Source organism: Physella acuta, unplaced genomic scaffold, assembly GCF_028476545.2.
Source record: "Physella acuta isolate Inbredline_101_S28 unplaced genomic scaffold, ASM2847654v3 ptg000803l, whole genome shotgun sequence".
In the NCBI taxonomy this organism is placed as follows: Eukaryota; Metazoa; Mollusca; class Gastropoda; family Physidae; genus Physella; species Physella acuta.
Genome location: NW_026732321.1, coordinates 1 through 24,443, shown reverse-complemented (window position 1 = coordinate 24,443; position 24,443 = coordinate 1). Strand labels below are relative to the sequence as shown.

Sequence of the window (24,443 nt, the reverse complement as noted above, 5' to 3'; positions counted from 1 at the left end):
TTTCGTTGTTTACTTTATGAGGTGTGGTGGTCTGGTGAGCTTGTTATGACGCGACAGTTCTTGTATACTACGTCAGCGGGTGTTGCCACATTGTTGGTAGGACTGCAGAAAATGTTTGTATAACGGAAGACATGCATAAAAATATTTTTAAAAAAAACACGAATATTTAAAATGAAAAACTGTTTTCCTTTCCCTATAACTCTCTTTACTTATACAGTACATCTTTTGGATTTTTTCCACATAAGAAAAAACAGACAATTTATTTAATATTGGCACATCTATAATACATGGAGCATTGTGAAAGTATTTGTTAAAAGGAAATTTTATTTAAAAAGGTAATAAAACTGTAAGACATTCAAATGTAACGCTATAAAATCCCAAACGGAGTAGTTTCCCTTGAATTATTGTTTCACTTTAAAGACTCAAATAACAAATTTTAATAGTATGGTGGTCTTTATTTTTAAAATTCTCATTGCTCAACTGGGAAAACGCCAATTGTAAAAAAAAAAATGAATATAGGCTACTCTGGCCTGAACACTGCCTTTAAAAAAATTAATGCAAATTGTAAATTAAATTGCCCTCTGGACAAGAAAAAAAGAACAGCTTGATGAAAACAAACATGGCAAAACTGCTGCTAATTTAGGTGCAAGAAATTGTTTCCCATCACCCACGGTTTGCCTGGTTTAAGAACCTTGCTCGGGCTGGTTGTGTTTAGAAAAAAAAACCATTTAATTTCTCCATTCAGTGAAGAAAGAGTTAAATCATTAGAATCTATAGGGTAGGTACTATGTATTTAGATCGGGACTAGAACATCTTATTTGTGCACAATAATTGCAACTTGTTTAGTAAAAACAACTGAAAATCATTATTACGAAATAAATGATTGTCTACAATAAAAATGTAAACATATTTATGCTTTATTGTATGTCAAGCACTTTCTGCATTTATGCTTTCAACAAACACCTGGATTTTATCCGCGAAATAGACAACAATCATGATGGAACCCTAAATAAGCCTCGCAAAACATTAACCCCCCACCACCCCAAAAAAAAAAGATTATTAAAAAAGGATACAAAACTTGTGTTTTTAGATTTTATTACAGTGGTTGAGATTGGGACAAGTCTGTTGCATAAATAGGTCCGTATTTTGGTACCCTTAACCCTAACCCCAACTCGACCCCCCCACCCTATTCCTAACTCCAACCCTAACTCCACCACAAACCCTAATCCCAACCCGAACCATCCCTAGAGGCGGATCTTCTTCTTCTTCGTTCTTAATTTTTGAATATGGTGGAGGATTCAGATAAAAAGTCCAACTTCGTGGACAAACCGGACTGTGCGGATAAGAAGTTGTTTTTAAAAGCATGCGTTTAATTATTCAATGATTTAACATCAGAAATAGGTCACAAGTGGCGGGGATTAATTTTCGCCCGCGCATTTTCCGCATTAGTAGCGGGGCTCATCCGGACAAGCTCTGAAAGTCTTAGCCATAGCTCAGACAAGAGTTGTGAAAATCCATTCAATATTTTAACTAATATATATCTAATAACTATCTAGCCCGCCTAATCAACATGTATACCGTTAGATCCACAAATAATTTTAAATTTGACAAAATTTGGTTTTATTTTTGTAGCGACATGTAGCACAAATGGCGACGACAGTTAGTTATCCAGACAAGATGTTGACCTATTTTATAGTATAAATAACGTAAGAAATAGGCTAAGCTTCTTAGAGAAATCGGATGAAAATATTGATCCGATTATTGATATTACATTACATTATTTAGACCTACGGCGGTTGCATAATAAAATAATCAAAACAAAAACGATGCTAATTAAAAGTTTCGACCCCGACGAGACTCGAACTCGCAATCTTCTGATCCGAAGTCAGACGCCTTATCCATTAGGCCACGAGGCCACACGTATTGATGACATTATAATCAGGTCAATCTGTGGTCGATAATTTTAGTAAGCTTAGGCAACAGTAAAATTATAGCATTAGACTGACTCTAGTCTGTTATCGACTTAAGTAAATTAATCTAAACTCTGAGTCTAATCTAATGTCTAATCTAGCGACCGTGTTCGATATGTTTTAGAAATCATAGGGTAAATACTAAATAGATTCAGATTTTCCAGCAGGTGAATAAATTAATTCTCTATAGATCTAGAATTCTAGATGTCTAGAACTGGAAATCTAGACCAGGACTAGATTCTAGATTCTAGACTATTCTAGATCTAGATTTCTAGATCTAGATCTAGATATTAAATATCTAGATATCTACTAGATCTATCTAGTATCTAGATCTAGAATCTAGATCTAGCCTTAGCCAGTCTAATGAATCTATCTAAATCTATGCATAACTTTAGCTAACGGTGGATCGCAATCACAAGGAAAAACAGATTTTTTAAAACTGGATCTAAAATCTAGATTTCTAATTCTAGACTCTAGATCTAGATCTAGATCTAGAATCTAGATCTAGACTCTAGGTCTAACTAAACTGTCTATGAAGTCCACAAAAAAAAACCCTGAATTTTAGACCCTTTCTCTTGTCAACAAATGGATGACTCCATATCACTTTTAGTTTTAGTAAGTAACCAGTCAGTGGCGTCGCTAGGTCGGGTGTCACCAGGAGCATCACTTCTAAATTCGTGGTGTCACCCCCCCCCCCAAAGAAACAGTATATTATATATAAAATAATATTTATATATGTTTGTGTCTGCCTACATAGGCTTATAATTTAAATATATGCCACGTACACGTATGTGCATAAGCTTTCATCACTGCAGAGTTAATAGTAACAATGTTTATCTATGGTCTGTTAATAATAAAGTTGGATGTAGCAATGTTTTCTCTATAGCACGTTTACGTCATGGTGTCACCCCCACCCCTTGTAATAATTGTCAATTTATGCTTAAAAGACTGTTTAATTAATCATTACTAGAACAGACACATTTTTTTTCTGTACATTTTGCAATTTTTGCCATGGTGTCACCTCCCCACCCCCTAAATGGTGTCACCTCCCCACCCCCTAAATGGTGTCACCCCCGCCTCTACCTAGGCCTATTCATTTTGTCAAGCCATGGCCTAATGTCAACAATGCACATTTCCACTAGATCTATAAGAGATTGTCAAAATAGCCAGACCTACAGCCTAAGCATTGTAATCAGCCAATTTACTCATTCATAGAATGATAAGATAGTTAGATGGTAGTTATGGTTATCAATTAGTAGTTAGAAGGTAGTCTTGTTTGATTAATGATCAGGTAGATATGTTTGATTGTTGATCTGGCAGTTAAAAGGTAGCCATTGTTGGAGAGTAGACCTATTAGATCTACCATTGACTAGTCAACTAGCCTTGATCGAATATGTGTGAAAGCTTAAAAATTTTGTTTATTCAATGAATTTAATTACAAGATGTAGAATAAAGTGAATCAATTTACATCCCTGTAGATAATATTGATAATGTCATTGTTGTATGTATGAATCACAAGACAAAAATAATTGATGCCCGGTTGTTGTTTTTTAATAAAATGTGTCAGGTTTGAGAACAAATGTTACTAAATTGGTAAATAGTCACTATCTCTTCATTTGAAGAGGTCAAGAAACATATGAACTCTACTTCATCTGCCCAAAGGATCATTAGTTCTTTAGAGCAATTTTTGTAGTAATGGTCAAACAGTATTTTAAGTTTTGATAATACTAGTAGACCTACAACAAATGTCACTAAATCTAAGTAACATGACCTTGCCGTAGAAACTTTTCCCATCCATATTTCAAACAGGGCTGTTAAAAGCTGTCAATGAACAATTAAACAAACTGTTGTTTAGAGGAAAATTTATTTTAACCAAATATTGGTATAGTTAATGAAAAAAACACTATGCCGTTGCAATAGAGATACAATGACAATGTACAGTTTCAAAAAACTACTAACAGTAGATCTATTTTCTTACTGTTTATCTCAGCATGTGTTTTTTCTGAATGAAATAACATTTCAAAGGAAACACTTTAAAGTTGTAGCACCAAACACAAATACCGGGAAATTTTTAAATTATTTACATGGAAAATTAACACAAATAATGCCTAATGCTGACTCATAAAACAAGTTGAGAGAAAAATTATCAAAAAAACCCCTTTAATATTATAACAAATACTTAAAGGATTTGAATGCCATTAATTGAAAAACAAAATCCTTTAATAGAGACTTGTTTTATTACATTGCAATAATTATAATACTTGCTGAATATGAAATATAACAAAAGTAATATGTGGTAATACATAAACAAAAAAATTCTCCATGACATTCCTCCCCTCCCTCCATGACATTCCTCCCCTTCTCTCAGTCTAGTTTGATGATGAGGTTGCCAGTTGTTCCTGTGTTGTTGATGACATCATGCTGTGCTTGCGCAGCTTCAGACAGCGGGTAAGTTTTGCCAACTTGAGGCAACAGCCAGCCAGTTTCCTGTCCAGCACCCAGCGCTGCATGCATTTGTTTCCACTCATCCTATGACAGACAACACGATTGTCATGACAGTCATACAATTCTGTTTTGAACTAAAGTATTTCATAAATATAGTAGTCTATCTACATTAATTAAGGTGATACTAAGATAATGTAAGCAGCATCTTCATTTCAGCGGATTTTTAGTTCAGATAACTTCAAAGGTTTAGATAAAATGCAACACTGTTACTGTTAAACAGTTTTTAGGGTTAAAATTAAAGTTACCATATCCATAACTTTTTATCATGTATAAAGTATTGCTGATGGTGATAATTATAAAAGTGTGTTGATATGTTTAACCCTAAAGCGCGCCAAGTCATGATTGTGGCTTTGCTGTTACATAACTTATAATGCATAAGGCCCCGTGGCACGCGCTTTAAGGGTTAAATAATAAGCATCTATTTTTTAAGCAGGTTTATTTATAAATATAAACAAAAATAAATATTTTAAAAAATAACGTGGACTTACAGGTGTGGAGGTCATTAGAGCAATCCCCATAATGCTGCTTTCTTTACCCATGGACAGGCGAGGGTTAATCTCAATAGAACCCCTGCAGCCAACAACCTAACAGAGACAATGATACACAAATCATGGTTAAATAACCTGAAAGAAACATGAGTAAAAAATAATAGTCAAAGAACTTGAAAAAAAAATGATAAAAACATCATGGTCACATTATTCTCAAAGAAACAATTTAAAAAAATCATAGTAAAAAACTCTTAAGAAGCATGATAAAATATCAGTCAAATCCAAATAACACAACTAAACAATAATTTAAAAAACAAAACATAATGAATACTTGAGGTATTCAGAAAACAAAATGTGCAAAATTGAACTGTAACTTCCCATATGAATTCAGAAAGTTTTTTCAGTTGCAAATTCAGCATTTCAAATTTCATATTTAAGTTTAATTTTATTTCATTTTTAGTCCTTGATAATATGTATATTAAACACAATTTCAGGAATTGAAAATTATGTAAAGAGCGAAATATTTACCACGATCCTTCCTCTGAAGTTGACCAGATTCAGGTCATTTTGTAAGTTGACATTAGCCAACATCTCCAGGACCACATCCACGCCTCCCGGAATTGATTTCTGAACATTGTAAAAACAAATAAGTCAAGGTTTACTTCACACCATCCACATAAAAAATCAATTTCTCTACACCAGCCCTATAGATTTAGCAACATTTTTCTCATGCAGACAAGCCTTTCTCACACACTAACTGTACATATCATAGTAACTGTTAGCCTCACCAGTATTTGATCCTGGTACCCCTCCTCCCTGTGGTTGAAAACTAACTCGGCGCCATTTTGTTTAGCCAGCTCTAGCCCTTCTTTGGTGCCAGCTGTTCCAATCATGCGGAGTCCATAGGCCTTGCCAATCTGTAGCGCTGCTAGCCCCACCTACGGACAGGTGCAGAATCATAATGACATGTTTATAGGACTGACATCTTACAGACATATCCATAGGACTGACACTTTACAGATATTTCTATAAGACAGACACCTTACAGATATTTCTATAGGACAGACATTTTACAAACAGTAACAGTTGCAATCATTGTAGTGTATACACACAGTTCTATAATACCAAGATCAAAACTTAAAAAAAAAATGCCTCAATAAAGGAAAGACAGATGAGACTTACAGCACCACTGGCACCATGGACAAGAACTGTTTCACCTGGTTTGGCTTGAGCTCTGGAGGTAAAGCATGAGATTATAGAGGAACAGGTTACATGAGATTATAGCGGAACACATTACATGAGATTATAGAGGAACACATTACATGAGATTATAGAGTAACACATTACATGAGATTATAGAGGAACACATTACATGAGATTATAGGGTAACACATTGCATGAGGTTAATAATCTCATGCAATGTGTTCCTCTATAATCATTATAGAGGAACACATTACATGAAATTATAGTGGAACACATTACATGAGATTATAGTGGAACACATAACATGAGATTATGGGGGAACACATTACATGAGATTATAGAGGAACAAATTACATGAGATTATAGTGTAAAATGTTACATGAGATTATACTATAGTGTAACCCATTACATGAGATTTTAGTGTAACATTACATGAGATTATAGTGTAAAAATATAACATGAGATTATGGCGTAACTCGTTAAATGAGATTCTAATGTAACAAATTTATGTTATTTAAGTTTTAGTGGACCACCATATTTTTTCAATTTTTTAAAATATATTGCTCTTTTAAACTTTGGGTTAACTCTAATTGTGTTTGCAGAATGTTAGTTGTTTCTTCAAGGTAGTAATATTTTGCTTGTGTGGTGAACACAAACGTGGTGTGTGGTGAACACAAACGTGGTGTGTGGTGAACACAAACGTGGTGTGTGGTGAACACAAACGTGGTGTGTGGTGAACACAAACGTGGTGTGTGGTGAACACAAACTTGGTGTGTGGTGAACACAAACGTGGTGTGTGGTGAACACAAACGTGGTGTGTGGTGAACACAAACGTGGTGTGTGGTGAACACAAACTTGGTGTGTGGTGAACACAAACGTGGTGTGTGGTGAACACAAACGTGGTGTGTGGTGAACACAAACGTGGTGTGTGGTGAACACAAACGTGGTGTGTGGTGAACACAAACTTGGTGTGTGGTGAACACAAACGTGGTGTGTGGTGAACACAAACGTGGTGTGTGGTGAACACAAACGTGGTGTGTGGTGAACACAAATGTGTGGTGAACACAAACGTGGTGTGTGGTGAACACAAATGTGTGGTGAACACAAACGTGGTGTGTAATGAACACAAACGTGGTGTGTGGTGAACACAAACGTGGTGTGTGGTGAACACAAACTTGGTGTGTGGTGAACACAAACGTGGTGTGTGGTGAACACAAATGTGGTGTGTGGTGAACACAAACGTGGTGTGTGGTGAACACAAACTTGGTGTGTGGTGAACACAAACGTGGTGTGTGGTGAACACAAACTTGGTGTGTGGTGAACACAAACGTGGTGTGTGGTGAACACAAACGTGGTGTGTGGTGAACACAAACGTGGTGTGTGGTGAACACAAACTTGGTGTGTGGTGAACACAAACGTGGTGTGTAATGAACACAAACGTGGTGTGTGGTGAACACAAACGTGGTGTGTGGTGAACACAAACGTGGTGTGTGGTGAACACAAATGTGTGGTGAACACAAACGTGGTGTGTGGTGAACACAAACGTGGTGTGTGGTGAACACAAACGTGGTGTGTGGTGAACACAAATGTGTGGTGAACACAAACGTGGTGTGTGGTGAACACAAACGTGGTGTGTGGTGAACACAAATGTGTGGTGAACACAAACGATGTGTGTAATGAAGACAAGATCCACCCTGTTCCTTACCTGAAGTAAAGTGACTTGTAGGCTGTGTAGTAAGGCACACCAAGGCCTGCGCCCTGCTCATATGTCAGGCTTTTGTGTAGGTGAGCCACGTACTGGACGTTGGCCGTGGTGAACTCTGCGTAGGTGCCACTAGTGGTCAGCATTGTCAGCACTCTGTCCCCCTTCTGTGGACATACACAGGTACCATGTAAAATGGCAGTGTCAGTTTTGTGTCATGACAGTGTCAGTCTTGTGTCATATTAGTACCAGTAATATGCCGTCAGTGACAGTAATGTATTATGTCATGACAGTCATGTCTGACCACAAACTTTAGAACTAGTTGCATGAAGTTACTACCTAAATGTTGTTACTGCCAGTGGCTATGTAAAAAAAAAACAAAGATGGCTGGCAACAATGTAATCCCATCTGACCTTGAATGTGGTGACACCTGGGCCCACAGCTTCAACAACCCCAGCAGAATCCTGACCAGGTGTGTAGGGCAGGGTGGGGACTCTGGCGTAGGTGCCACTTCTGATGTACGTGTCTACTGGGTTAACACCTGCAGCAAGCACCTTGATTAGCACCTGGGTAAGACAGAAAACACCTGGGTCAGACAGACAACACCTGGGTCAGACAGACAACACCTGGGTCAGACAGACAACACCTGGGTCAGACAGACAACACCTGGGTCAGACAGACAACACCTGGGTCAGACAGACAACACCTGGGTCAGACAGACAACACCTGGGTCAGACAGACAACACCTGGGTCAGACAGACAACACCTGGGTCAGACAGGCAACACCTGGGTCAGACAGACAACACCTGGGTCAGACAGACAACACCTGGGTAAGACAGACAACACCTGGGTCAGACAGACAACACCTGGGTCAGACAGACAACACCTGGGTAAGACAGACAACACCTGGGTCAGACAGACAACACCTGGGTCAGACAGACAACACCTGGGTCAGACAGACAACACCTGGGTCAGACAGACAACATGAGCAAAAGACAGGAAACAATTAGTAATGGGATAACACACAGACAATAGACAGACATTTTAAAAGTTCTATTATGTTAAACACAAAAATTGGCATTTAAATGAAAGGTAATTTAAAAACTAAGACTGAACAGCTTTGTCCAGATTCATGTTTAATGTTCTAACACCTCAAATATTTATAATATTTTTAATGTATTCACATGCTTTTAATTTTAATAATGATTTCATTAGGTAAAAAATCTTAATGATAATGAAAGACAGGTACCTCATTAGCAGCTGGTGTAGGTATGGGAATGTTCTCCTCCAACTTGAGGTTCTCTACACCCCCAAACTTGGCCACTCTGATGGCTTTCATGATGTGATGTGTCACTCTACCTAGGCTCATCAAACTAACAAATCAGAATTTTTACAAAATGATGTGATGTGTCACTTTCCCTAGGCTCATCAAACTAACAAATCAGAATTTTTACAAAATGATGTGATGTGTCACTCTCCCTAGGCTCATCAAACTAACAAATCAGAATTTTTACAAAATGGTGTGATGTGTCACTCGCCCTAGGCTCATCAAACTAACAAATCAGAATTTTTACAAAATGATGTGATGCCCCACTTGACCAAGGCTCATCAAACTAACAAATCAGAATTTTTACAAAATAATGTGATGTTTCGCTCTACCAAGGCTCATCAAACTAACAAATCAGAATTTTTACAAAATGGTGTGATGTGCCACTCTAAGGAGGATCATCAAACTAACAAATCAGAATTTTTACAAAATGACTCTACTCGTCTGGTGTATTCTTGGTCTGATGTGCACAGATAGCAAGCACTTGTTATAAAATAAAACATTCCCTGATATAATAAAGTTTTTAATCTACAATTTGTGGGCTAAAGTTTGAAACTTTGATTTTAGTATACAGTTTGAAATAAATTCAAAACAAAATATGAATTTACAATAATATTTAATAAAATAAAATAAATAGCATAGTTGTAGTTGTATTTTAATAATAACATATGCTGTCAATGATACAGCAACCTTAGAGTAAAAAAGAGAGCATGAGAGCAATAAAGTAATAATAGCTAACAAGTTACCTGAGGTAATATCACTGTATGGACCTTTGACCTCTACAGCCAAGTCAATAAAATGTCTGAAACATAAAATTTCTTGGTGTAAGCCTACTTATATGTGAAAGTACCATGACAAAGCAATTTTTACCATTTAGATTTGTACAAGTCTGTTGTGGCAGAGAGTGTTGTAGGTCATGGTTTGCTGATAATTTTACTAGAGCTGACTGCGCTAAAATAATTGTGAAAATACATGTTTGTGACCCCAGGAACAGGGTGATCTATACTTCACCTACTCCATAATCAACTGATAAACTATGAATAAACAAAAAAAAAGCTAAATCATTAACAGATAAATAAAATAGTTTTAGTTGAGTCTTAAATGAATGCAGGCGCATTGAACACTTTTTAAAACTTCTTAATTGTACCAGCCTTAATTCACTAACACTAACATGTTCTAGGGCCTACAATTCAATACCAATTTTGTCTTAGTAACAATAGTTAACATGTGTAAAGACTATAATAAGATTAGCAATTTTTATATTATCAGACTTAAAAAATAAAATTAGTTTCTGTTTCTGAGATCTTGGTAGACCTGTAGCTGATTAAGGGAAAGTGTGGCTAGTTCTATACCCAACCATTTAAATCTTCTCTAAGTTCAGTCTGGTACACAATCAAAGCTGGGTGGAATCAGGGGCATCGTTATTGTCTCATATCCAGCATCCAAATTAGAGACTTCATTGGCGTTTCCTCTACCATCCAACCATGCCATACAGAATGACTAAAAAGTGCTGCCTGCGAACTACTAGAATCTAAATGGACTCTTTTTACTATTAAGTAAGCCTCAAGCAAAAATAAATGTTTTTCAGTGTTGGTAAAATGTGATGTGGACACAAAACCTTTACATTCTATTCCAATTACTAGAAACCATACAAAAATTGATAGAAACCTGCTCATACAATCAAATAATTATTCATACAATTTTTTACACCCAACTTAATGGTTTTCAGGTTTAGAGAAAAAGTACCACTAAGGGTTTCTGGAAAATGCTCAAAAGTTGAAACTGAACTACAAATTTAGAAATTATTATAGTAATTTATAGGCCCTAATACTTTTGTATACTCTCGCACAGGACATGCAAGAAAAAGTTGATGCATTAGGAGCCATCTCGCAGCGCGTAGGTCTGAAGATCAACAAAGAAAAGACGGAAATGATGAGAATTAACAATAAACAGGAGGCTCCAGTGTCAATAGACGGAAGACAGGTAAATGGTGTGCAAGAGTTTGTCTACCTTGGCAGCAAGATCAGCAAAACGGGAGGCACAGAGGAGGACATACGCGCTAGAGTTAATAGAGCCTGCTGCGCTTTCACAGTCCTGCGACCCATATGGAAAAGTTCGGCCATCTCCATTACCACAAAAATTAGGATATTTAACTCTAATGTCAAGGCAGTTCTGCTGTATGGAGCAGAGACATGGAGAGTCTCCAAGGCAAGCACAGCAAAGATACAGACCTTCATGAATAGATGCCTTAGACAGATACTGAAACTGAGATGGCAGGACAAAGTGCCGAACTTGGAACTATGGAGGAAAGCTAGGCAGGAGCCTATAGGTGTGCAAATAAGAAGGAGGAAGTGGCGCTGGGTGGGTCACACACTGCGAAAGGCTCACACAAATGTTACACACCAAGCGCTTGAGTGGAACCCCCAGGGAAAGCGGAAGAGAGGGCGCCCAAGACAGACCGGGAGGCGGAGTCTTCTTGAAGAACTGAAGCCAATAGGGATGTCTTGGGAGATGTCAAAATTAATAACCGAGGATAGGAAGAAATGGAAGGAAATGGTGGAGGCCCTATGCTCCATAAGGAGCAAAGAGGACTAAGTAAAAAAATTGTAAGAAATTTTGTGAAGCTAACTCAAACTGAAATGTTGCTCAAGTTGTCGTGTTCACGTACACACAGACAAACAAGCCTGCAAAACTGTTTTTTTTTACTCAGGAAGGTGTAAAACATCAAGATTTGTCAAAACTTGTAGATTTCTTGCACAATTAGGCCTACAAATGGGAAAATCTCATTTGGTTAATTTTTAAAATTTCAGGTAAAAAAGCAGGTGAGTTGCACATAAGATTCTAGCTGGAAAAAGATATGCATGTGGCTGCATGCGCAATAGAGAGAAACTACCGCTTTCAATTGTGGCGATGTTTTCTATGGTGTTTACAAACTGCAGCACCCTAACCCTAGCACAGCTATTATTATTTAGGTCACTGCACATGCGCAGAACTATTGAGTTTCATATTTTCTGCCGAAACATCTTTTTCCGAGTAGTCATTCCGATTAAAAAAAACCAGTTACTTATACTTATAGCCTGATACTTGGTTTCATTGTAAAAAAAGAAAAACTCCTGATAATGAAAAAACAATCTGATTCCATTATTGAGCAGTTTATCTAATGAGACCAAACAGTATGATACCCTAGGCAGGCATACAGACTCACATATGTGCACTGTGCTTATTCACTAATAATAATCATTAAAAAAGTTTTTAAAAACCCACGTTTTCTGATTGAACTAAAAAGTAGAAAATAAACGCTATACATCACAATAATGCAAGCGATCACTCTACTATAAGCGATGAAAAACGTGGGGCGCCGAAGTAAAAGTTATATTACTATTGATTAGATAATACTATTGACTTTTATTAGGGAGCTTGTAGAGAGTCAACAGTATTAGAAACTGTAAGAAAATCACGGCGCCCCACGTTTTTGATCGCTTATAGTAGAGTGATCGCTTGCATTATTGTGATGTATAGCGTTTATTTTCTACTTTTTAGTTCAATCAGAAAACGTGGGTTTTTAAAAACTTTTTTAATGATTATTATTTTCTACTTTTTAGTCTTTGTCTGTTTGTTTGCATTAAAATCTTGCTATCGATTTTATCTTCTCGCATTCACTTTTGTTTTGGGTAAACGAAGACAAACACTCACAAAGGACGAACACCAAAAAATCCGATGGATTCCATCTGGTCCAAAGTCAATGCTTAAGTCGGGAATGTCTTTATCAATCTGGCCGCGTCTGAAATTTGGCCAATGGCTTTGTTGTGTGAATACGTTACTGACTAGAACACATAGATTTGAACCCGTGTCGAGTGGGATAGCAATCGTGTGCCCAACCACTCTACCATATCGTCTCCCCCAAACTGGCCAACCTCCTGTAACTTTAAACTCGGTTCAAACTAAATTATCTGCCCCTAAGCCTGTGGCGACGTGGGATCGTTCGCTTCACTGCGCGCGAGGTACGCGTCGCTCGTTTTTTTTTTTCTAATGGCTCGCAGAGGAGAATTATATATATAGATTCTATAGCGGTCTAAAATGCTCAATAAAATGTTTCCATTGATCAATTTAGTAATAATAACAATTGCATATTCTATGGTCATCCAAAAGAAAGCTTCCCTGAAAATTTCAGCGCGCTAGCTAACTGGGAAGTGCCAGAAATTTCGATCGCAAGATTTGATTGGAAAGACAAACAAACAGAGAAAGCAAGTTAAAGAAAACGTGGGAATGAAAGGCTGCACCAAACCCACTTAGGATATTTTTCTAACTAAATGAAGAGAAATGTATTATTATTATTTATCCCAGAGTGGGTGGGGGTTTGGTACTAACTAGATCTAGATGTAGCTACTAGGTCTAGATCTAGATATCTAGATCTAGTTACTAGACAGTCTGGTCAATTGTCATGATAAATGAATAAAATCACATAAAATGATAGACTCAAGAATACTCTAGATTTTAGTCTAGATTCTAGCTAGATCTAACAAGTAAGTTACTAGGTCTAGATTTAGATCTAATCTAACTAAACCGAAACCAAAGTTTTACTAAAGACAAAACTAAAAGTAAAGTCTCAAGAAGTGTAAGAGCACGGTAACTGTCAACTGAGTAACACTGTTACTAGTCTAGTAGTCTAACAGTTCAAAGTTAGCCGTGTTTGCAACTGCTTGTCTGTAGAGTGTAGATTCTAGTCTAGAATCAAGATTTTAGAAAAAAAAAATCGGCAATTGGCATTTAAGTGCTACACTTAAATACTAGTCTATACTAGAATCTAAATCTTGATCTATCTAGATCTAGATTCTATACCAGAGAGAAGTCTTTCACTGAATCTCACTAGGCCTATCGTCAGTATTCAGCAACTCAAGCAATTTGTAAAGGCAAAGGTTAAGGTCATAGGTCACCGACGTGTTTTGAAAATTTCATTTTGCATGCATTTACTAGTTACCGTAATCCACCTAAATCTAGTTAAAGATACTAGACATAGAAAATATAGATATAATATTCCAGATCTAATGGATTATGCAAAGTATTTGACTAAGAAAAAATAGAATCTTCATCAATAAACCAAAGTAAGATTCATAGGTTGAATGTTGAAAGTTATGTGTGTGTGTATGGAGGGGGGGGGGGGGTATTCCATATTCTCCAGAAATATAAATATAAAATACTAAAATTTTATTTTTTCGTATTGATTTTTTCTCTCTCGTAATTTTACACCCCTGTCATTAGTAAAGAAACACATTATGTGATTTTTTTTTAACTCCTGGTATGACAGAAATAATATGTGCTCCATCCCTAACTAAAACATCAGTTTTTGTAACTGCAATTGCATGTGGCAATGTAAATGTCAAGAGACTGGGTGAAATTGACTAAAATTGTTATTTATAGTTTATCTAAAACAGTAAACAGTACAGATAAATAAAACAATACAAGTAAGCAGCAAATTAAAAACTTCAACAGCTTTGGAAAAGTTTTTTTTTTTAAATTTGATCATATGACATCACTGCCCACTGCTTAGTTTTAGACCAAAAAAAAAAACATGGCAATAGTCTAAACAGAGAAAAATTATGATTGTATGAGACTGTATGAGACTGTTAAAACACAACTACCCTTAAGTTTATGATACTGTGTTAAATATAAAACAGAACGACCTACAAATTAGGAAAACTTTATTTGAATGATGATACAATAGTCAAGCAACTTGGTTCACTTTTTTATTTACATTTTTTAATAGTTGCATCACTTAGACTTTGTGTAAAAAATGTATAAAATATTCAAATTTTAATTTAACAACCACTTATATATATAAAACTTGTACAGAAGTTTATAGAATATAACTCATATACATCTACTGAATTATTTGTGTCTGATGTGGTTCATTAATTAAAATACATCAGTAGAAGTAGAAGGTAATAATTGTAAAAGTAACTTTTTTAAGGGTGTTATTTGTTATCTGCAAAATACATTTCACTGACCAGAAGTTAGTTAAATGCATACTCAAAATAAATTTAACATACAAGAGAGTTTTAAAAAATGCAACAATTGAAATTCAACCTTAGGTATTTGTCAGGATGATTAATATAAACAATAACTTTTGTTTTGTTTGGTGCATTTCATAAAATATGACCAACAAAACCTCAGTAGAGAAGAATATAGTCCAACTAAATACATTTTCTGCTGTATTATAATTTTTACCTTTTATTAACAGTTAAGTAAATAGATTTTGTTTTACAAAATGGTTTCAAGCTACAAAGATTAAAATAAAAAAAAAACCCACCAGAACTCAAATCAAAAACTGAAATTTTTATAAAAGTAAAGTGCATTTATCAGTCTTATATAATATCTGATGTAGTTTACAAAAACTGATCGAGATCTAATTTACCAAATTATGAAGGACCAGTAACACATTGTTTTTCCAAAAAAAAAAAAAAATTCCTCAAGTTTAATAAAATCAACATGTTTAAAAATGTAATAACATTTAAAAACAATAGTGGGCTGTTGAAGTAAAAAATGATTAGGACATTATTGTTTCTATTCTTTGAGGGTTTGTAAACAAATCTTCAAACCTAAGCTGCACAAATTTGTAATGATTGGAAACTTCTTTGTGGTATGTTTCAGATAGTGATGAAATAGAGAGCATTTTGTGATCTTTACATATATTATATAAAAAAATATAAACATACAAATACATAGTATTTAAAATTTCTTTTGTTTAGTTCTACAATATATTAATACTGAAAACATAATAATATCACACTTTCACATAACTTGAATAAACTTGATGTGATTTTTTAACAATAAAACTTAGTAACTAACATAAACAGAGAACTAACATAATAGTAAAATACTAAATAAATTTTACATAAATGAGTGAGAAAACATACCATTCATTCAAAAACTGCATTTTGCTTCATGTTTTAGAGACGTAGAGAAAAATTTGCTTGTATTAAACAGCAATCAGCATACTACAACTACTACAGGTAGAAGATACATCAACCTACACAGTATAAGAAACATCTTTCCAGTTGCTTCTATCACTAAATGCTGAGCAGTCTCGAAATTGGAATCTCCTCTGGAAGAAATCTGGCAACTTGAGCTTTTGGATGTTCTCCGCCCTGTCCGGCCCATCCCCCATTATGGTGGAGCCTGACACAAAACTCAGTGTCTGAAGTCTCCAGGGATGAGAGGAGATGTTGTCCAGAATCTCTAGACACGTGTCAAGGTTTTTATTGACCAAAAGTTGCCTAAAGCAACGACTGTTGATGAGATGTGAGGTATCAAATGTTGTGAGGAACCAGTTGGTGAGGAAAAACCTGGCAATGTCTGGGTGGCCAGACAGCAGTGCTATGCACAGTGGAGAGAGTTGGTAGTCAAACATTGAAAAATCCTGGCCAGAATGATGAGCTCCCTGAGGGTAATGACCAGAGGACTGTGCTGCTTGGTCCGTGAAGAACATCTCCACGCTCTGAACGGTTGGCGCTGCACCGTTCTGCATCAAGACCTGCACAGCCTCGCCTTTACCCTGCAAAGTTGCGTAATGGAGCTCCATGGTCACCGAGGCACCTCTCCAAAGAAGAAGTTGGACCATATTTATTCGATCTCGTTTGACAGCGTTCAGTAAAGGGGTTTGGTAGCCCTTGTTTAAAACGTTAATCTTTGCTCCAGCGTCGGTTAAATATTGAACAGTCAGCAGGTCGCTGAACTTGGTGGCTAGTATTAGGGGCGTGTCCATGTAATTGGTTCGGACATTGACCTTGGCACCGAGTTCAATCAACAACCTCACAACCTGGGGGTTTTCACACGAGCAGGCGTAGGTCAGGGCCGTGTGACCCACGGAGTTGGCGTGGTTGAGCATGAGCTCAGCTGGCTTCCTGTTCTCCAGCAGGTAGAGCGCTGTGTCCGTCAGACAAAACCTGCAAATGTACATCAACACAGAGTTCAAAGTTCCATCTCGGTGCACCAGATCAACCTTGGCACCTGACTTCAACAGGTGAAGCACTGCCTTGTTTCTGTTGCACCTGGCTGCACTCATTAGCGCAGTCTCACCTTCATTAGACGCCATCTCCAGGTCAGCGCCAGCTTCAAGTAGGTTAACAACGGCCTCGAATGGCCCCCAGGTGGCAGCAATCAACAGCGCGGTGTGACCTGAAGAATTCTTCAAGTTGAGATCTGCTCTAGCATTGATCAACTCTTTAACAACATCAGAGCTGCGTCTAGCGCCAGACATTAGGGCCGTGTTTCCGTCCTGTTTCTTGATGTTAAGATCTGCACCGGCTGTCAACAGAACTCTAATGACATCAGCACGACCTCTGTCTGCCGCCAGATGTAAGGCAGTTTCCCCGCGATCGTTTGCGTGATTAATCTTCGAGCCGCTGTCAATGAGGAGCTGGACAGTCCGAGCCTGGCAGAACTGACTGGCGTATGTTAGGGCCGTGTCCCCGTACTTGGTTGGGGAGTGAACGTCAGCCTTGTAGCGCAGTAAAATCTGGACGATTTCGTCACGTCCAGCATCGGCAGCTCTTATTAAAGCGTTGCAGCGGAACCTGAAACCAATATTTGAAAATGTTACTTAACTTTTTAAACCTTAGGTGCTGTGTAGTGTAAAAATCTATACTTTTTCATTGGTGATTGATTGGTAGTTAGATGGTAACTGTTAAAATAAGCTAAATATTGATGCTGACAGTTTCACTAATGTAAGAGATTTTGGATTGTTTAGCTATAGAGTAAATGTGTTGTCTCACCTGTCTGTGGCATTGTGTTCAATGTGTTATCTCACCTGTCTGTGGCATTAGGATTACCCCCAGCTTTCAACAACATCTCCACCAGGTCAGTTTCACTGGCATTGACAGCGTAGGACACAGCGGTCAAGCTGTACTGGTCAGACAAGTCTATCCCTGCCCCTGTGTCGTAGATACATTCATTAGTCTACAAGTGTTTTACAAAGGTAACAAATATTCATTGATTTAAAAGTGAACATGTATCTGGGTTGCTAGACTTTTAATAAACAGCTGATTTAATTATTCAACAAGATTGCTTTACTATTCTTCGCATGTATCACTAGATATACATTCAGGAAGGCATGGGAATAAATTGATAATACATTTACTAGCTTGAAACTCAAAATATCTAATAATGGTAATTGTTTAATTTATTTTAGTTAAATAATTATTAATATCAGTAGTTAAAATATACATTTACAAAAAGTGTGACAAAAATGTATACTAGCATACGCAGGCTGAATCAACAAAAAAAAGTTAGTTTTACCAGCACTGATCAACATTCTAACAACTTCCTTATGCCTGCGCTTGACAGCCTGGATCAAGGCGGTGCCTTTCTTGCACTCGACAGAGTTGGGGTCCGCCCCATTCTTCAGCAGCATCTCCACAGACCACATGTTGCCATCCCAGCCCGCCAGCATCAGGGGCGTCTCCTTTTCATTGTTGCAAACATTGACGCTTGCCCCGTAGCTGATCAGAATGTTTAATGACATCTCACACCCTGTCAGGGAAGTAAAAGGTGAATTAAAAATCCAAAGCAGAAATGATCATGGAATTGTTAAATATATTTCTCTTTTTATTTTGTATACTATTTTTACAAACTATAAACGCTTGTATAATTTTTGTAAGATCTATTAAAAGTTTTGTTTAACCCAATTAATTACAAGAATATTGAAATTGTGTAGGTAAATTATTAAATTTCTATTTAGGTAACAAAAGCTGTTTAACATCATTTTAAAAAAATGCTTTCAAGCTAATTTGCTAAGGGTTGCCCATCTCATATTATGCCAAATATTTTGTAGCATTTATAAAATTAACAATTGAGCATATTATCAAAGCTAAGGTGAAAGGTCACTGACTTTCCTTGACCGCTATCATCAATGGTGTGTTGCCATCTTCATCTCTGGAATCAGGATCCAGCCCTAAGTCCAGCAGATAGGTCAGATGTTCAAAGTCAGAGGTCAACAAGGCTTTGGTCAACTGAGAGAAGGGGTCTTCAGCTCCATATTCTAAAGGTAAGAAGATAAAGAAAAAATAATACAATTTTAAACTTTAAACCAATTAAACAACAGATAAGATAGAACATTAAACAAAGTTAGCTTTGGACAACCAATGGCAAAAGAGATCGCTTCCCTAGAACAAGATTGTTCTAGTTCCACTTTTCAAAAATGTTCACCACAAGGCTTTAAAGTTTAGTTTTCCTTAACATTTCTGTATTAAGAACTTTGTGAAAATAAAGTTTTCTGTAATAATGGTGAGAGATACAGCCACGAAATGTTTTGCCATGATGCCTTGTTGGATTTAGAACACAATGGTGTATAAATTTTTAAAAATGGTGTTGGAACAGTCTAATTCTAGGGAAGCGATGTGTAAAGATGATAATAATAATGCAACAATGTGGTAGTGCAGGTATTTACCTATGTAGATCCCTCCAGCAGGTGAGCAGAGATTCACTCTCCTGAAGTTCTGGGAGTGGGAGTCGGCCATTATTCTTTCAGTGGCAACATGACATTTTCTGTGTGTTTAGGAAGTTGCTGTCCTGTTAATCAGAAAACGTACATAATAATAATAATAACCAATGTATTTTCATTCTAAATTCTTCATTTACTTACTAAAATGTATTTTATTTTTGAAAATAAACTTTTTCCACTATAATAATACAGGCCACTGCTTGACTCTAAATCGTATTTTGAAACAGTGTCTGCTAACATGATTCAGCCATGTAAATAAATATGAATACAATAGGTAGGGCCTATTGGTAAATAATTAAGTTTAAGCCTAAGTTCTAGAGATCTGGTAAATATTTCTGTGAGCTAGATCTAGATCTAGAATCTAGCAGAAAATCATTTTCTTATTATTTTTTACATTTTCAAAATGAAAAAAAATAATAAAATATTATGCCTATAGCCTCGATTAGGATTAATCACTTAATGATAAGGGCAGGGCCATTGATTGGCATTTTTAAATTTTAGTTTTTTTAGGAGTTTTAGTTTAGGCGGGAGGGGGGGAAGGGGGGGTTTGTTTTAATTTTATAATTTCACTTTACCCTTTAGCCCTTAACTCTATGCAGCAAGTGAACTAGCCCGCCAGTTGGTTTAGGTGAGGTCGGGGGCTCGTTTTACCATATATTCAAAGGGTGGATATTAATATCCTTAAATTTTTAAAATAAATATACGCCACTGAATGCGCCGTTTACAATAAATTGTAAACAAGTTGCGATTTAAAAAGTGAGTGCTTTCCCTTGCTAATCAACTTTACGAGTCTAGTTGCCGCAGACTGACAAACTATTTTGAAAAATAAAAACATTATTTTTAGCAAAACAATAAACACATTATTATTTGTGTTATCGTACTTGTTAAATGTTTTAATGCTTACAATGAGCACGAGTGTATTAAAAATAAACATTTGAGAACTTCTCGATTTCAGGAGTTTTTTTTTTTTTTTTACTTCCCTGCAGATTTGTGCATTATCACGGTTAATGGGTCGTCCATAAATGACGTCACACTCGTAGGGGGGAGGGGGGGGGGGGTCCGTAATTTTGTGACGGTGTGTGATGAGGGGGAGGGGCGGGGGCTCAGGTGGTGCGACGTCACACTTTTGCATTATAAAAAAGCAATGTTAGTAAACGAATTTTAGACGTTATTTCGCGTTTTAGAAAACTGTTTTAATAAATTGTAATAGGAATTGATTAAAATACTCTATTTTGACAGTTTGCAAACAACATTTTAGAAGAAATATCGATGTTTAAAAAAAAATTCAACTGCAATTTTGAGAGGGGGGGGGGGGTTGTAGGCTGAGGTGTGACGTCATTTTAGGGGGGGGGGGGGTCTGGCTTTTTGTGACGACGTGTGACGGAGGGGAGGGGGGGGGGGAGGTAAAAATCGTCAAAAAAGCGTGACGTCATTTATGGATGACCCCTAAACGGTATAAAGCAGACCTATACTTATACAGTCGCTGAGATTAGTATTGAATCGGTTGGTATAAAGAGAGTTGTATTACTTTACGCAGTTTAGCTCTTGTGCAAAACAATGCGCCTAGCATAGCCTATAGCTTAAACCTACGCTAGGTGCTTCCTATTTTCGGTACCGTTGTGGATCATCATCACCATCGTCGTCATCATCATCACCATCACAACCACCATCACAATCATCATCATAATCATCATCATCATAATCATCACCATTATCATTATCATCATATAATCATCACTATCATCATCATGATGATAATGATTACCATACCCATCATCATAATTATGATAATCATCATCATCATCACCATCATCATCACCATCATCATAGTCATCATATAATCATCACTATCATCATCATGATGATAATAATTATCACCATCCCCATCATCATAATTATGATAATCATCATCATCACCATCACCATCATCATAATCATCATATAATCATCACTATCATCATCATGATGATAATCATATACATCCCCATCATCATAATTATGATAATCATCATCATCATCACCATCATCATAATCATCAGATAATCATCACTATCATCATCATGATGATAATCATATACATCCCCATCATCATAATTATGATAATCATCACAGTTGCCCATAATTCTCCGCCATCTCTTTCTGTCCACTGCCACTCCAATCCTTGATGTCATCCATCCAGAGTCGTCTTTCCCTTCTTCTCCCTCCTGGCATGTTGTGGACCTAGTCTCCAAATGTTCAAACTTTTAAAAACCAAGCCTGTTTACATTGGAGTTTATCAAAACAACCTCTATATTTTTAACGAACTGTTGTTTTGTTTGTTAATATTTTCTAATCCTTTAAATATTTTTTTCAGGACACGACATTCCTCCTTTATTTTCTCAATTTTACCTCTTTCAACATCATCATATACATTTAAAAACGATGTATTTTGGTATTGTAAAATGTCATGCATGCATGTAAGAAAGTTATAATGATACAGGCAAACATTTTCAAAACGTATTCTCAGTTCAGAGGCGTCGCAAGGCGTGGTTGGTGGTGGTGGGGGGGGGGGGGGGGGGAACCAGTGCTATTTCCTGAAGAGATGCCTGAAAGAAACACTTCTTAACAGCTATAATTGATTTAATTAGACTAATAAAAAAGCAAAATAAAACAAAGATGTAATTGTTTTATAATAATTCAAACTTTTATTATACATAGTAGTATACTAATGAAAGTTTAATAGATTTTTTTATTGTCGTTGGTTAAATAGGTCACCACAACACAAACACAGTTGCAATATAAAGGCGTGTTATAAAAGACTTTTGTATCAGTAACCAATAAACAAGTGCGCTAAAAATTTATATAAAAATATACAAAATCACAATAACATTTCCTTTCTATTTCCATGTCTCGCTGTCATAAAATGGTAAAAAGAAAATTGTTTTTAATTTCAACGAAACAAATATTATTTAGTTGCATCTAACACAATCTTCCCCAGAGTTCCCGAGTTGCTCTTGATGTCTATTTGCGCCTGCGCGGCCTCGCCCAGTTTATATTCTTTAGCTATGACTGGCTTTAAAACACCTTTTTTCAGCAAGCTTTCAACTCCGTTCTTGACCTGCGTCCATTCCTCCTGCAATAAGACAGATTTCAATTTCAAGACACGAACAAGATGTCAAGAGACCATCATTCCGGCGAGCAGATGTCAAGAGACCAACTGGGCAGTTGTCAAGAGTCACTAAAACACCACATTAAAGATGTCGAAGCACATATACATATCATAGTGTCAACAAAAAAAAAAAAAAAAAAAAAAACTCAGAAACACAGAAAACAGCAAACGAAAAGTTGTAGAGACCATCTGATGTGTAGACATAAAAATATCAGGTCGACACACAAACACGGCTACACACGGACTTAACATCCAACAAACTAATGTAGGCGTGTCCTCACCTCTGTCGCTGTCATTAGAGCCACGCCCATGACGTTCACCTCTTTAAGCATGAGTGACTGGGGGTGAAAGTTTTCTACCGGACCGTGGGACCCAATGACCTTGACACGTGATAAAACAAAACTTTAAATAGATCAATGCATGAATGAATGAATGTGATAGCAAATAACGTAATGCAATGGATAAACCTTACCACCCCATTCCTCCCTTTTTTTTAATACACAGAATATATTTTAACATGCATCTTGTTAATATAACCGGTTTGTCTACTTACCACAATGCGACCTCTTTTGGCGAGAAGGTCCACATCTTTGGTCAAGTTGACACCAGCCGCCATTTCTAAGATGACGTCAACACCCTTACCTTTCGTCGCCTCCTGAAAATTTTGTAACGGAAACAAATCATCTGGGGCCTAACATTCATAAATATTTGCATGAGTCCATTTCACATTGGATGCGCTGTATAATATATATATATATATATATATATATATATATATATATATATATATATATATATATATATATATATATATATATATATATATATATATATATATATATATATATATATATATATATATATATATAAAGAAAAAATATAAAAAAATAAAAAAATCTCATTGAGGTCAACTGACCTTGATCTTCTCTATGTAACCTTCCTCCCTGTGGTTGAAGGCCAAGTTGGCGCCCTCCTTCAGGACAAGATCCAGGCCAGCCTTGGTGCCAGCAGTGCCTATGACGAAATGACCATTGGCCTTGGCGATCTGCACGGCCGCGATCCCCACCTGATTAGAAGGTCAGGGGGAATTAATTGGCTGGTCAGGTACAAATTATAATTACAGGACAGTTTACATAAACATCGCTAAAATGTATTATGCAGTCAACACTTGAAGTATCCCATAATACAACAAGCGGGTAACGCTATGGTATAAGTGGTCGCGTATAGTTACCCTTTTTAACCTAAAGGTCAACGGGGCTGATTAAGTAAGTAGAATTTACATATTTCCGTGACTTCGACGAGTCAGGTACCCATCAGAAATGGGTGGACTAAGAGACGCCCTAGGGACTCACGCCCTAGGGACTCACGCCCGACTCAAATACCAGGATCAGAACTCGAGATTTTTAGTTAGCTTCCGTATCATCCGACCATGCCAGTTCATATACAAATAGCAGCCCATGATGGCAACTGTATCTCACGGTTCTAGTAGTATTACATGGTATAGGCTTTAGCCCTTGATGCAGGTAGTAATCCTAAGTTATTTTTCTAAAGTATCATGTTACCACTGGTCTCCATCAATCCTAATTGTACCAGTCAGTTCTA

At 36.7% G+C, this 24,443-nt stretch overlaps 3 protein-coding genes and 1 non-coding gene across 10 annotated transcripts; all 4 read right to left on the bottom strand.

The window, feature by feature from the left end:
- Nucleotides 1–1,843: 1,843 nt before the first annotated feature.
- Nucleotides 1,844–1,916, bottom strand: Trnar-ucg (transfer RNA arginine (anticodon UCG)). Its single transcript has one exon. It is a non-coding gene; the product is annotated as a tRNA-Arg (tRNA).
- Nucleotides 1,917–3,817: 1,901 nt separating this feature from the next.
- Nucleotides 3,818–14,125, bottom strand: LOC131951172 (quinone oxidoreductase). Of its 7 annotated transcripts, XM_059313499.1 has the most exons (11): nt 14,038–14,060; nt 9,942–9,998; nt 9,468–9,481; nt 9,118–9,227; nt 8,282–8,434; nt 7,872–8,035; nt 6,146–6,197; nt 5,752–5,901; nt 5,492–5,590; nt 4,964–5,059; nt 3,818–4,499 (listed from the first exon to the last, which is right to left on the bottom strand). In XM_059313499.1, exons 3-11 carry the CDS (start codon nt 9,475–9,477, stop codon nt 4,335–4,337), a joined length of 999 nt encoding a protein of 332 aa, XP_059169482.1. In that variant the 5' UTR covers nt 9,478–9,481; nt 9,942–9,998; nt 14,038–14,060; the 3' UTR covers nt 3,818–4,334. The 7 variants fall into 7 exon arrangements, with proteins under 7 accessions (XP_059169482.1, XP_059169483.1, XP_059169486.1 ...); XM_059313500.1 differs by lacking the exon at nt 9,468–9,481 and having other exon boundaries at nt 9,118–9,241; nt 9,942–9,997; nt 14,035–14,125; XM_059313503.1 differs by lacking the exon at nt 9,468–9,481 and having other exon boundaries at nt 9,942–9,997; nt 14,035–14,125.
- Nucleotides 14,126–14,823: 698 nt separating this feature from the next.
- Nucleotides 14,824–20,472, bottom strand: LOC131951175 (ankyrin repeat domain-containing protein 50-like). Its single transcript, XM_059313509.1, has 6 exons — nt 20,269–20,472; nt 19,640–19,761; nt 19,082–19,231; nt 18,490–18,723; nt 18,002–18,125; nt 14,824–17,768 (listed from the first exon to the last, which is right to left on the bottom strand). Exons 2-6 carry the CDS (start codon nt 19,707–19,709, stop codon nt 16,223–16,225), a joined length of 2,124 nt encoding a protein of 707 aa, XP_059169492.1. The 5' UTR covers nt 19,710–19,761; nt 20,269–20,472; the 3' UTR covers nt 14,824–16,222.
- Nucleotides 20,473–22,405: 1,933 nt separating this feature from the next.
- Nucleotides 22,406–23,907, bottom strand: LOC131951171 (quinone oxidoreductase; the record flags this gene model as incomplete). The annotated part of the gene is given in 4 exon segments (XM_059313496.1): nt 22,406–22,805; nt 23,123–23,221; nt 23,395–23,496; nt 23,758–23,907. Coding segments are annotated over 4 exon segments (519 nt in total), but the record flags the coding sequence as incomplete, so codon positions are not given.
- Between the last annotated feature and the right edge of the window lie 536 nt (nt 23,908–24,443).